General features: G+C 39.2%; 1 protein-coding gene across 3 annotated transcripts in view; it reads right to left on the bottom strand.

The window, feature by feature from the left end:
• The window catches only part of MET (MET proto-oncogene, receptor tyrosine kinase), a 112,469-nt gene that overhangs the window by 40,989 nt on the left and 56,334 nt on the right, over positions 1-15,146 (bottom strand). For all 3 annotated transcript variants that reach the window (XM_046669430.1, XM_046669429.1, XM_046669431.1), the window contains 3 exons: positions 6,187-6,321; positions 5,265-5,438; positions 498-658 (listed from right to left, as the gene is read on the bottom strand). In XM_046669430.1, coding sequence (XP_046525386.1) covers positions 498-658; positions 5,265-5,438; positions 6,187-6,321 — 470 coding nt within the window. The remainder of the gene's footprint in view (positions 1-497; positions 659-5,264; positions 5,439-6,186; positions 6,322-15,146) is intronic.

Here is a 15,146-nt window from a genome sequence, read left to right as displayed (position 1 = left end):
CAGTGCCAATAAATATGAGCAAATATAAATTTAAAATCATCAAAAAAAAATCAAGTCTCAAAAATGTGATTTAGCTGCTTCACTCCTTTCTGAGGTTAGAAAGTGAATTTAGAAGAGAGGGACTATACTGAGCTGTGCACTGACTTTTATTCAGAAAGCCGTTGGAGACTCTATATTTGAAGACTTTTAAAGATAGAGCGCCCCCAACTAGTGCTACTCTTTCAAATCTAACCAGACAATTTGTGAAGAGTTGTTACAAAACGGTTGAAAAACTCCCAGTGCTGGATTCTTCTTCACCTAGGTAATGTCATCTTTCTCCCTCCTTAATCGTGGTAAGGAAATAGGATTATAAACAAAACATATCCACAAGGGACGGGATAGGCCAAGATCCTTTTTAATTCAAGAGATGGACTTTTGGGGCAATTTTTACAAGTATTCATTCAAAAACAAAACCTGTTTTCCCACCACACCCCAGCAAAGTACTTTAAGCTCCTTACGTATTTGACGTGCTCTCACTTAAAGTCAAGGTGCAGCTCTCATTTCCAAGGAGAACTTTGGTTTTCTTTGAATCAAGTTTATTATTCTTCCTGAATCCAAAGTCCCAGCCACATACTGTCAGCGTTGTCCCTCCTTCGAGGGGGGCACTGGTTGGGAAAACCTACAAGAACAACATAGAACTTGAAAAAAATCCCAGTATATTATTATCTTTCATATGTATGAAAAACAAACAAAACATCTGTCCTCAAAGGGTCCGAGCTTCTTCCATTTTCCCACCAACTAAAGAAACTGAATTTTCATTAAAGGAAAAAAGGGTCACAAATTTCAGAAAATCTGGAACAAATGTTAAAACTATCTGGCATGCTGATGAAACAAATTGTCTCCACGAGATCCAGAGATGGCACAGAGAGCAGATTCAGCCTGGGTGCGAATGCAGGGCCTTCTGGGGCCACTCTGAAGTGTATTTGTCTCCTAGGAATCTTCCAGGCTGAAGACGACACACTTTGGACCCAGACTCTTACATGCTTATAACTCTGATTATAACTCCTTCATGGGCCTCCAGATCAAACTGCTCAACCCTCCTTCATGGGCCCTAGAAGCCAAGTCCCAATATATGCCCCACTCTGTGCACCCGCTGGGTGTGTGCGACATTTTTGTTGCTATGGTATTCCCCACTCAGAGAAGAAAGTCACACAGTAAAAATACCTCTTTTGGTATCTAGTGTTTTCACAGTTGCATTCAGCAGCTATCATAATAACAAACACATAGGTGGTATTCCACACATATACGCCATTCATTCATTCTTTATAAATCATCCACTATGTGCCAGGCACCAATAAATGAATAGCTGAATCTATTTCTTTACACTTGTTAATTCACATTTATTACCGATTTGTGATTTTTCTTTTTTCTTTAAATATGGTCATTATTTGATATATACCAGCTTGTTGGTTGACAAACTTAGCCTTTTCAAACTGATGTAATATTTAATGCAAACAATATATTATTTTTATTCGAAAGAGATAAAAAAAGAACTGGAGAGAGCCCCAAATGTGATTTGTATTGTAGCACTGTTTCTAATTACATTTATTTATTTACATTATTTACATAGGATTGATTCTTTTCCCCCATCCCATGTTCAATGTTAAATAAACAATAGGTTCATGTTTATTATTGTAGGCTCACTTTTGGTGTGTTAAAAGTAAAATTTGAATTTATTAATTAAACTTTGGCAACTGTGACATAAGATGGCACTAGCTCTTATGAAGTCTATAAGACAACTGTTTTTAGGCTACAACTATTACGACAAAACAAATTTCCACGTTAAAAATAATCTCCTCAGCAGCTCTGTGACAATTGAGAAAGGAAGTGCTCTTTTTGGGGGACACATTGTAAATTGTGCTGTAAAGTACAATGGTGGGAAAACACAGCACCACTCCAGAGGCAGCTCAAAAACCAGGAAAGGTATTTGCTTAAGGCCAGTTAGTGAAAGCCTCCAAGTGATTCTTTTACAATTTAGAAAGGCCTTTAGCAAAATTCCAATTTGCAAACATTCCCATCCCTCCCAAGTAAATAATCGCAAACCAAAGTCTTAACTTACCCTTGTTACCAAACCCCTTTAAAGTCTTAGCTTAATGCTTCTATGATAGCTGTTTTACCCATAAAATCCATTACACAGTGTGCCTTTCATGAAAACTTACCTCGTGCATGTCTAGCCAAATCAGAGCTGCTAGGGGAAAAATATCTGTTTATTATTATGTTAGAAATCCAGTAGGAGAGAACAGACAGCTAACCCTCCCCGACTCTCCTGCCCAAGGCAGCCACACAGTGCTGTTCCCTCATTTAATGAAGAGGCTCCCCCATTGAAAGCAGCTGCCCAAGGCTGATGTTGGCCTGATCCCGCTGCCTGAATCCCCCTGCCGCTTTCTATGTAAAAATTGAAGTCTGTCACTCCACAAACATCATCACTTTCTAAATAAGGAAAAAGGAGTGGGTGATGATTCAAGAAAAGACACTGAGAGGTGTTCAATTGGTGCACTGGCAACAGAAATGGATATTATAAAAACTCTGCTAGACTGTTAGGATTCAAAAGGCCAGCTCTACTGAGCTTTTCTTTCCAGGCTGAAATACTAGGGCAGGGGGGCGCTTCTGAGCATCTTCCCCTTAGCTTACGGGGTAACGTTCACTCTTCCAGGGGAAAAGGAAGGAAGTAGTCTTGGACTACACACCCTTGGATAGAACCAACAATGGGCTGGCAAACTCTGAGTTATCCTGAAGGGCAGAGAAACTCTGTGGGAAGGAAATGAGTGTCTGTACAAAGCCACAGAGGCTGGACTCCCACCTGTCTGGATTAGGGGAGAAATAGCCACAAAAACAGCTATCATCCTTTCACAGGTGAAAATGATTGAAATGATCATTTTTTTCAAAATCCACCAAGATAATACCTGAGAAAGCTAAAAACAGCAACAAAAACACCTTGGAAAGTTAAAATTTGCCTCTTCAGTAGGAAAAAAGTCACAGATATATTGGTGACAGTGTATTGCCGGCACGACCCCTCCCTCTCATAAGATATCACTGTAGCTTCTTATCTGAGTCTTCTGATCAATTAATAAATCGTTTTACTGTCTCACTGGGATTGAATCTGATCCTACAAGATGTGACAATTTTATCCTAATAAATTCAGAATACACTGGAAAATGCTCTTCCTTTTCTGAAGCATTTCTCATTGCTCTTTAACGACAAGATCAGATAACATGTTTGAAATAAAATAATGGGCTTGCAATCCTGAAATCTCTCCAAAGTAGAACGGCAAAGAATTTTAGCCACTGAACATTATGTACCTTGAAAAGCAGGTTAACTTACACTTATTGGAAAGTGAAATTCTAGACATTAGCTGCGTTTTGTGCCTATAGAGTTTAAGACAGATAAGAAAAAGATGAATAATCTTATTTTTTGCTGTAAGAACGCTAAATGTCACGCTCCAGTGCAGCATGAAATCTTTCTAACAACTATGAACTGAAAGGGATTTATGGACTCAGCTGCACCGCTTCCCTCTAACCGTTCAGCCCCAAGCCTCAGTGACTCGTGCAGGATGCAACGCAACCTTTTAAAATCACCAACTAGAGTGCTGGAGTTAAGAAAGGTGACAGAGGAAAGAGATTCAAACATTATGAGAGATTCTCTGGTTCCAGAAAATTCTGAAATATTTACTCTGTTTTTAACCATTTTAATATCGCTTTCATGACTCATAAAAGGAACTACATTGGTCAAAATGAAATGTGTCCTTGGTAGAGGTTCTCAACTTGCTCTTTATTTAAAACACCAGCTTGGCTATTTTTGCAATGAAATTGTTGTGATTTAATTGTGTATGCACTCCCCATCTCTCTTTCACGGACTAGCTGAGTTCAGATTTCCAGTGTCTCAAATTGCCAAGGCTGTGTGTTTAAAAAAGTATACAATTGCATGTAGTTTTAAAAGTATATTAAACAAAAAAAAGCTGCATAGATACTACAGTATAGATTTAAATTTGTTTTCTTACTATCTTCTGGTTTATTCTCTGGCTGATCAAGCTAAGTCTTACTAATTGTGTCACACCTAACAGAAAATGATTTGGTTTAAAATCCACTCACCCAGTACAAATCTTGCCCAAACCGTAACTAAATGAAAACAGCTATGCGCCTGGGGGCGTCTCTTGTTCTAACTCACGCACTTTGTTTACTTGCGCTTCCATCAGGCGACCAAGACCTTTAACTTGAATCTTTCACAAGAACTATTTACTAAAGTCCAACTGTTCTACACGCAGACAGAAAAAATACACACTGGGTCCTCGGCAGGGAAGTATTTTCAAGCACAGTGTATTTGGATTAAGACATTTAAAAAAACTGCCAGGGAGATTTTCATAGTGCCAAATATATGCTTAAGCAAACAGGGCAACAGAGAGTTAGAGCGTGCCTACAGTGTCACGGCTGAAGTCCACTGCTAGAAGCTAAGTTCTCTAATAGCAAGAGGCACTTTGTCTTGTTCAGACTGTATCGCCCCAGTGTCTAGAAGAGTGCCCGCTGTGTGGTATGCACTCAATAAATATTTTTGGAATGAATTGGCTCACAGAGCACAGAGGTTAGTATAGTCACCAGTTGCTCCTTTACTGCTCTTCCAGGAATTTTGAGAGAAGGCGCACAGCTACTCATGAGTGTCGACCATCCACTTTCCTTCCACATAATCCTGATAAGTAACCTCTAGTCTCATCTGTGATGAGTCCAGGCCACCATCTATGTGTCAGACAGGAAGAAAACTTTTGTCCTGTCTGCCCCAGCATGGCTGTGATCTCTACCTTGCATGGTTCAGCTTAGGGTTCTGGGTTATGCCATGAGCAGATCTCCATGTGTGGTGGAGGCTCATGTCTGGGCACCTGGTAGATAAAGTGAGTAGTGTGGAATCAGAGAGTGGGTGAGTCAGGCGGGAACAGGCCCCAGGGTGAGGAAACGGGGAGCAATGCTGCTCACTAGCTACCACTTTTATTCACACGGCACTAAAGGAGAGCTATTGCCCAGGAAAGAATCTACTTAGTGAGCGTGATGTCAACACTCCAAGGGCAGGACTCAGGGGGATGTGCCCAAAATGCCACCCTAAAGAAATAACACAGAGGGAGACGGTGCTTTGGCTGATGTCTTACAGCTAAACAAGAAAATTAATTTTGGGATTTTTTTTTCATTAAAGCTATTTGTGTTTACCAAGAAACACACACGTCAGCAGACAGAGATTCCTACCTTGTAGATTGTAGGCAGACAGATCTCTTGAGTCCATGTTCCGTTGTGGCATTCCTCCAATCGCACACATTTGTCGTGGCACCAGCCACACTGCACAAAGGGAGGGGCGGAGAGACACTGACTGCAGGACTGGAAATGTTCACAGCCCAAGCCATTCAGTGGGATCTTGGTGATCTGTGAAGAAAAGTGATGGGAAGAGCTTCCAGAGGAGTTGTTTGTTTGTTAAATAAAAACTAAATATACCAAAGATACATGTAAATATAATTTTACAGAATCTACTGTGTGCAAATCATATAATAATTAAGAGATTAATATTAAAAAATCAAATTCCTTCCTTCCCTCTATTGTTACGTGATAAAAGTTAACATTACTGTCCAGTGAACCCAAGCATTGTCATGCAATATTAGAGGTTCTATTTAGTAGGAACATTTTGCACTGTCTGAGACGATTTTAAAATAACAAGAATATAATTTAAGCTGCTGGAAAACACACTTGGACCCCTGGGAAATTCTAAGTAAGTTTACACATCATTCTGGCATCAAGACGCACCTCCTTCTCTCAGAGAAAAGGGATTACTGGCTGGCATCAGATTCCAGCGCACATTTCAGGATTCATCTGCCTGCCCTAGAGTTCTGCCAGTAGGACTGGAATTCTCATTCTGTGTTTGTTTTTCTCATTGAGAAATACAGGACAAAAGGAGAAGTACTCATTATGACGAGAACCTCCCCTAGGTCCAATCTTCCCTGAATAAAAATTTAACTTGATTTCGGAAGATCTCTGGAATACTCAAGAAAGAACTTGACAGAGGCGAGGTAAATCCAGGATGAAGAGAGAGTTTAAAAAGAGCCACATGACGCTGGCTGTAAATATCCATTCAGGAAGACCTGCACTCATGAAACCTCCCTGTGGGAACAGGGCTTACCTTTTTCCCGGTGACAACCAGTGTGTAGCCATTTTGGTTTAATGGGTGTTCCACAATCACTTCTGGAGACACAGGGTGGGAATCCAGGTGAAAATTCACATGAGGGGTTAACGATCCTGATCGAGAAACCACAACCTGAGAAATAAAACAGAAAACACCCTTAGTCCAACAAGCTCAGTTTAAATATAAGTGGAAAACGTGGATGATATGGTAATAACAGATTAGGGGGGTTTGTGGGTATTTGAACTAAAGGCCCAACAGTTTATCTCATTGTAAATCAATAAGACATCTTCTAATCTCCTGCCTTGAAGATAATTCATCTGAACCCCCAGGACAGACTTTTGCCTATGATCTTTTAATGATTTCTAGGGAAGGAGATCTTCAAGTCAACCAGCCAGCACATGGCGACAAATCCTCACGACTGTATTGGGAACTGGAGGAGCCAAAACTCTCCCTGGAACAGAAGACCTCACTTATGCTACAAGGATCCTGGATTATTTTTTAATATCCTCCCAACGCTCCCACTGGGCAGCTTCTCTTGACATAATAGAAAGTGTAGTGGACGGGAGTCTGCAGACCTGGCTCTAGTTCCAGCTTTGCTACTCTTAAGCCATATTTATAGATCTTTGGAGGTCAAAATAGGCCCTCAGCTAATTTGAAATGAAGTGCTGTAGTTTTTATAAACCATTGTCCCATCATGTGTTATTACTTGGATTATAAATAAAGTTCTGCTTCTTGGCTTGTTTGTATAATGAGGCCTGAGGGTTTTAACAATTCTTTGGAAATAAGGTTTGTTGGCTGGTGTCATTCTTGCTTTCAGGTATTTCTAATTTGGGATGTTTCTCAGCTATAGAATTTCCATCTGACCTGTCGTTAGAACTCAATAATAATGAAGTCCAGGGATAAAATCAGGATGACCATCTGAGATGAACACTCAGACTTCAGGAGAGTTTAGGAGCCCTCAGAGACTTTCAGTCTTAAATAGGCCATAAGGTTGCGTCTACATGAGGGGGCAGGAGGCTGAGCACAGATCTGGGCTTGAAATTGCCCGACATCCCCAAAATCCATTTAGGTTTCATTGAAAGTGCATTCATTTGCTGTGGGTATGAAGTCACAGGACAAACATGCGCCTCTTTGAGTTTAGGATTACTTGAACAACCACTCCTTCTACCCCAGCTTTCTCATCTGTAAAATGGGAATGAAAATTATAGGAGTAATTAACTGCTTAGTACTCAAACTCACACACAACATATAAATGTTCTGGGGAACCAGTAATAATTTTTTTCTTCAACATGATAAATGAGTCAAGCAGCCTGAAACAATTTGGGAAGATTCCCAAAGTACCTAATTTACTGCCAGAAAGTGAACTGTTAATAGAGAAACTAACCAACCTCATATAGAGCCATAAGAGTTAAACATCATGACATTTTTCATTTAACATTTGTTCTACCCCCAACACTTAATCCTTTCAAAACGTCTCCATTAAGCAAGATGGCTATATGTGCACAGAAGTTAAATGACGGATGAAAGGTCATTTGGCCAGGATGGGAAAGGAGGGAAACTACTGTTATTCCTAAATTTAGAGCCAAATAGGTATTTGTGACTTCTGCAGGCAAAGTAAAAAGAAGTTCAGTTACTAGTCCTGCCTCCCTCTGGGTGCTGGTTATGAGCAGAGTATCAGGACATGAGACTTCTAAAGCCTCTATCGCAAATTATCCAGATTTCAGTTATCCAATTTTTCGATCTTAACTCACTTCTGGTGCTCACCACATCTTGTTTTTCCTACCCCCTCTCTCTGCTTTTTTCATGTTTCCCTGGCTGATGCCAATCACTTCAAACTGCAAAGGTGAAAAAAATTCCTTCTCTCACACACAAGTCAAAAACAAAACAAAACACCAGTCTTTCTTAATACCCTGACTCTGTTCTCCACCTCATCCTGTGCTTTCCACTTCACTGAAGACTATTTATCCCTATGAACCTTCCTATGGATATTTGCATTTTGTGTCTCTCCCTCTTCCATCTTCCATTCTCTTCAGACCTGTTACATAGCAATCACCTTCTAGTACCCTTTTCTCTCCTATCTTCTAGCTCTCTTTAATGTCATTTCCCATATATATAATAAGCAATCTCTTCTTAATTACTAGGTCATCATCTTTGACTTTATCAAATACCTGACGTCCATCCAAATATTCATTTCCCAGAAAAGATTAACATTTCGGTGTCTTTTCATAAAGAAGCTCTTTGTACCTCTGGAACTAGGATAGATTGATTTGGCGTGTCCCCTGTCAAGACTTCTTGTCTAACATCCCACAACTAGAAGGACCTGCAACTAAGATATACAACTGTGTATGTGGGGGTTTGGGGAGATAAAGCAGAAAAAAAAAAAAGACTTCTTGTCTGGAGAGTCCCACATATATGGCACTCTCATAATAGGTAACTGAGTCAGGCATTGTGCTAAGTGCTTTAAATGGATATTTTGTTTACTCTTCGCAGTAATCCTACAAGATAGGTACTTTATTTTCCATAAAAAAAGTATGACAGAGAATTTTAGCTAGAAAATACAAAAGTCAGGTTCTCAAGGAGCTTTATCTAATGCCAGAATCTGTTTGCCTGACCTCTTCTTTAAACACTCAACTGCTACACTTTTGGAGCACCAGAGTAAATACGGATAAAAAGCTTCAAATCTGAGCTCCCAGAGCCACTCATGAGTCAAAGCATTAAAACAAATTTCACAATGTATTTGCCTTGCCAAATACTCCTTGTTTCAGTAATCTTGGCTGCACAAGTTAAGTGTGCTTAAGGAGAAAGACTCCACATCTAAACAGCCTTTGATGGTACAGGGAAAATGTTACCAGCACCGCTGGCAAGCTCTACTTTTGATCCTGAGCTGGGATGAGTGTGGCTTGGTATAGGAAATGGGACGAAAAGAGAAGACATGAAGGCTGTGTTTTTAAAGTGAGATGACTGTTTGGAATCTTGAGCAGAGGTCGTATCACAGATGCAAATACCTTCTTAGTTGATCATTAGCTGTCTTTCTGTTGTTACCCACTGCTATAAAATGCCAGGAATGCTTTTCTATCGTTAATTCTCCACTTTCTCTTATTGCCGGAACTCTAAATAATTGAGCAACCACTTTAACTCTCAAAATACCCCTGAACTAATGTTTTCCAGAAATTAGGAATTCCTTTTGGTTGTCATGGAGCTATTTCTAGGGATGGAACTGACTCTAGCATCTAAATCTAATTCTCATGATGAATCAGCTGGCAAACAGGATAATTAGTATGAAATAGAAGACTGGCAATTATCTTTTGTGTTGCCACTGTGTTAACAACTAATCGTTAGTATTTAGGTTTCAAAACCTTTTCTTTAGTGCTCTTGAAAAAATACAAGACTAAAATGTTTTGGGGCAAGGGAGTAGGGAGGAATCTGAATTTACTTGATTGTTATGGCTATGATCTCAAATTATCTGGGTGAGGACATGGGGAAAAAAAATATGTACAAATAAAACACAACCTTTGTGGCTAGGCTCCAAATTTCATAAATCTAGACAAAGTAATTTTGTGTGATATATCTACAAATACATAAAGGCCAGATCCCCTCACCCCCGACACACAGTTTTGTTTTTAAGATGTTTTAGAATTTAATTTTTTAAAAGAATGATGAATATAATTTAACATAAGATATTTGTACTCTCCTCATTTTTTTTTAAAGTGGACAATTCAATGGTTTTTAGTTTCACAGATTTGTGCAACCATCACCACAATCAGCTTTGGAACATTTTCATTACCTCAAAGGGAACCCCACATCTCTTAGCCATTCCCGCCCCCGGCTCCCCCCCACCCCCCGCATTCCCTCATATCCTCCAGTCCCTGGCAACCACGAATCTACTTTCTGGTTTTCCTATTCTGATTTTCCTATTCTGGACATTTCCTCTAAACAGAAACTTACAATACGTGGTCTTTTGTGACTGGCTTCTTTCACTTAGCAGAATGTTTTCAAGGTTCATAAATGTTGGAGCAAGTATCGATACTTCATTCCTTTTTATTTCCAATAATATTCCACTGTATGGATATACTATATTTTATTTATCCATTTATCAGTTTTTGGGCTTTTGGGTTGTTCCTACTTTTTGGCTATTGTGAATAATGCTGCTATGAACATTCATGTATAGCTTTTTGTGTGAGCATGTATTTTCATTTCTCTTGGGTATATATCTAGGAGTGGATTTGTTGGGTCTTATGGTAACTCTATGTTTAACCTTTTGGGGGACTGCCTGATCATTTTCCATAGGGACTACACAATTCTACATTCTCACCAGCAATGCAGGAAGGTTCTAATTTCTCAATATCTTCACTGACATTTGTTATTTTTCATTGTCTTGATTATAGCCATCCTAGTGGGTGTGAAGTGGTACTTCATTGTGGTTTTGGTTTGTATTTCTCTGCCAAATGTTCTCTTAAGTTAAGTAAAAGGCAAGTTTACTTCTGGGGGTTCACAGCCTTCCGCCCATTCCTCCTCCCTGAGACTGAGTACTTGAGCATCACCTGCTGAGCCTCCCAACCAGTGTTCTGAAGAACATCCCCTTATGGTCAGACTGGACTTTTGTAAAACACGGTCCTAGAGAGGCTGGACGTGGGGGAGGCACACAAGGGACAAAAATAATTCTCACTAGGAGAATCAGTCAGAGTGGGAGATGCAGCACACTCCCCAGCCCTACTATTTTTGAAGATCAAAGTGAATTTTCCTTTCATAAAAACAGAAAACACACTGTTATATTTCTAGGCAAATAGAACTGAATGGAAACTTTGATATTATCTAGATTGATTTCTAATTTAAAAGTTAAGAAAAATACAAGGTTTCTGTTAAGGAATAAGGAAAATTTTATTTTTAATGAAAAATGATGCAAATTATTGGAGTTTGAGACAAAGAAAAAAATGAGAGTGGAGAGAAAAAACTGTGAGTGAAGCTGATGACACCATTAATAAACAGACTGGGTTATAACTGGATGTGACCTTAGGGATCCAGGGAGTGGGTCTACTTTCCCAGTAGCTCCTAGTACAGAGTCAGGCACATGGAAGGTCCCAAAAGCACATTTATTGCCTAAACATTTGAATAGACTGAAATAAGATGCTCACTTAAGCCTTGATGAAGGGATGGGGTTTTTAAATGTTTCAGATGTTTAGATAATCTTCAATAGTTTGATCTGCATTTTCAAGGTATGACTTCTGATGCCTCTTGCCTGTTCCTTGCTGCAATGGACTGAATGTTTGCATCCCCCACAATTCATATGTTGAAATCCACACTCCCAGGTGCTGGTATTAGGAGACGAGACTGTTGGGAGGTGATCAGGTCATGAGGCTGAAGCCCTCTCGAATTCGATTAGTGCCCTTATAGAAAGGATCTCAGAGAACTCTCTTGCCCTTCTTCTCCCATATAAGGACACAGCAAGAAGATGGCCTTCTATGAACCAGGAAGCAGATCTTACCACGACAGTAGATCTGGTGGCACCTTGATCTTGGACTTCCCAGTCTCTAGAACTGTGAGGAATAAATGTTTGTTGTTTAAGCCACCCAGTCTATGCTAATGAGTTACAGCAGCCCAAACTAAGATACCCGCTCTGGGTTTACTATCTTCTTCAGTATGTGAGAGAAATTGGTGTTTGTTTAGAAGGAAATTAGATACAAAGAGTAGAGTTATGTGTTTCAGTCAAGCTAAACATCTAGTTTTACAGAATAGAAAAAAAAACAAAAGTGAGAAGAAGTAGAAGTTGCTGATTGGTGCTGACAGCTCAAAATTAAAGTGGTAAGACAAAGTACCAGGTGGTGAAAACGGAATTAAATGAAGCTTTATTGGGTTCTTTCCTTTTACTCTTTCTGGCACATGGGCAGAGGTGGTTTTGCACCAACTTGACACTACAAAGGGCAGGTGTACGAGAAAACAAAACAATTTTTCTTACTATTACAGTACTGATTGATGGATGTGTATTTCAACTTTTTGAAATGAGTCAGTGAGTTGAAATGAGTCATTACCAGGTTGAGACTTTCGTAAAAAATTTCAAGCATCTAAAAACCAAATAAGCTAGCAAGTTTGTAAAAATTTTAAAATAATATTTTCAAGTCATATTCCAAATACAATGATTGTAGGATTAGCCAATCTGCACACAAAGATATCTGTTTCTGAATTTTCACTGTCATAAAAATTCAAAAATACTACTGATATATATATTTTATGTCTTAAAATGTCTCTCCACTCTTTTAAATAAGCACCCAAACAAGAAATTCCAGTTATTCCCTGCTACCAAAACCAAAACAGAAAAAAAGTTTAGCATTATCTCATGGTTTCAAATATTTATGGTATTTTAAATTGTAACATCATTTAAATTGTAACACATGTAACAGTATATAAAATATATGTATTTCAAGAGCATGTATTTATTCATTTTAGGTGACTATACATGAACTGGGCTTAATTTTTGATTACAGATATAACTGAAATTATTATTTATAATTGGTTCTTTTTCACACAAAAGAAATTTCAGAACTCATGAGTATATTTTCTAAAGAAATGTACCAAAGTTACCATTCTTTAGGGATGTAACTAAATCAATAATGTACCCATTAAAAAAAGGCAGATGATATTTTTATCTGAACATTTTATAAAGACATATAAAGATGGTAAGTTAGGAATCCCTAAAGAGAAATGCTGTTCGAGTTCAAGTTTCATTTGGCTGTGTCTCTGCTGGATGCTCACAGCATTGATGATCTGTGTCTACACACTCTAAAATAGCAGTAATCCCAAACGTAAAATATATGCCACAGGCTTCCAACACAAAGCACTGATATGCCATGACGGTGGCACAGGAACCAAAGGAATTTGAAGACAAGAGGTCAACATATTGAATTGATTGTGGGTGATGAGTGGTAACAGCATCAAGGAACAGGAGAGAGCAAAAAGGGGGATGGGAGAGAAGCAAAGATGATGCCGAAGAACCTAATGACAGCTGTGATAGTGCCCAGGCAGTAGCTACTGTATGCAGACAAAGTAGCTGCCCAGGGAATGTTTGTGGAGCTGAACTTGAAACACGTCTTGAAAGTGCCTCCCCACCCCCACCCTGCCCCTGATCCACTCACTCTCCCTGGCCTGACAGTCATGCACAAATATTTTAATAGCAATGCCTTGCATCTAGAGATTAAAGGCCTTATACAAGAGCTGTAAAAAAAAAAAAAAAATCAAGCAAGCATTGTTTTTGGATGTAGATTAGACGAGGAGCTCAGAAGGGGAGATGTGGGCAATCCCTGTGATTAGTCCTGTGATCTTCACGAGAATCCCTCTTCCCTCTCCCATGTAGCTGGGTACACTGCGCTAATGCTCCCGAGCCTGTTCTTTTCTTCATCCCCTCCCCCTCCAAACTTGTAAGGCGCGTTCTCACCGTTTACGTATACTATCTCAAACATTGCTTATCATATTATTTTACTTCAAAGTATCCCAAGAGAGTGATCACAGAAACAAAAACTGTTTTTGAAATCTATATCTATATTGACATGACCCTCCAGATAGAGAGACTTAAATACATGTACACATTAGTGTGTTTATACATAGCTGCACCTGTACTGGATAAGTTTCACATGTTTAAATGTTAGAAACATGTCAACAATGTCTTCTCTGCCATACATAAAATATTGTTAGCTAAACAATATAATTCTTTCTAATCAAATAACCACTGTGAAATACCTGATTCACTTTGCACCCGACAGCTGGGGCTGTAGCTTGTATTCCCAGCCGGAGCTCAACATAAGCACAATAGGAAAGGCAGAAACAGCTGCAAACTCTTGGGAGAAAACATTTGCAAAGCAACTTTGCCTTTAGGCTTCAGGGTAGGAAGGAAGTAAAATCATTTTTCTGTTCCTTTTCATGTATGGCAGCTGTCTTTGGAAAAAAAAAAATTATGTCCATTCTACTTTGTAACAGAAACTCCGTAGTATTATTAAAACATGAATTGCAGAAATGTAGGCCTGGCCAACAGATTTAGCACTTTAGTGCAGTCAAAACATTTACAGAACTAGGTAGGTAATTACTGCTCTGACAGATTAAGCTAGAAGGTCCCCATGTCTTCGCTGCACTCCTGACTCCTCCTCCAATAGTATTTGGTGTAAACAAACTGGATTTCAGTAACGTTGATTCTTGATCCTCCAAATGCTTTAGGTTTATTTACAGAAAATTTTACCAAATGGAGTTCTCTTAGGCAAGTATCAGAGAAATAGATCCTCTCTCTGTGGGTCTCGAAAGCCCTTTGTGTGTACGTCTTTGTCTCATGTAGTCTTGGTAAGAGGTACATGTTTTTACCTCCCCTACTAAAATTTTAGTTCCTTAAAGGCAGATTCTGTGTCACTGCTTCCTTTGCTTCACTTATTTCCCTAGTAAAAGCCAAGTTAGTAAATTCCTGATATGTATTTAATGAATTAATAGCCACCTGGTTTTAAAAAAAATTAGTGATATCAGTACTTTTCAGAAAACAAATATCTACTTATTTACTTATTTTCATCTTTAATGCTTTGGATGCACAGGTAATGGGCATACTACAGCTTCCTTTATGAAAATGCTGGGAGGCAAGAATAAAACATCTGTTACAGCAGTTGTTATAATGAGACTGATGAGTGACATATCAGTTGGGTGGTGGCATCTGTCACACAGCACAACTTATTCAGTTATTAAAGCTATCTATCTAAAAGTGTGATTTCATTAGAACTTTAGAATCTGGAAATAGGCCAGGAACCTTTTGATGTAAAATAGTGGGGGCTGGCACTGTGGCTGAGTGGTTAAGTCCACATGCTCTGCTTTGGTGGTCCAGGGTTTCGCCTGTTCGGATCCTGGGCGAGGACATGGCACTGCTCATCAGGCCACGATGAGGCAGCGTCCCACATGCCACAACTAGAAGGACCCAAACTAAAAATATACAACTA

The sequence above is a fragment of the Equus quagga genome, chromosome 8 (genome assembly GCF_021613505.1).
Source record: "Equus quagga isolate Etosha38 chromosome 8, UCLA_HA_Equagga_1.0, whole genome shotgun sequence".
Classification (NCBI taxonomy): domain Eukaryota; kingdom Metazoa; phylum Chordata; class Mammalia; order Perissodactyla; family Equidae; genus Equus; species Equus quagga.
The sequence above is the reverse complement of the archived record's forward strand: the minus strand, read 5'-3'. Positions and strand labels throughout refer to the sequence as shown.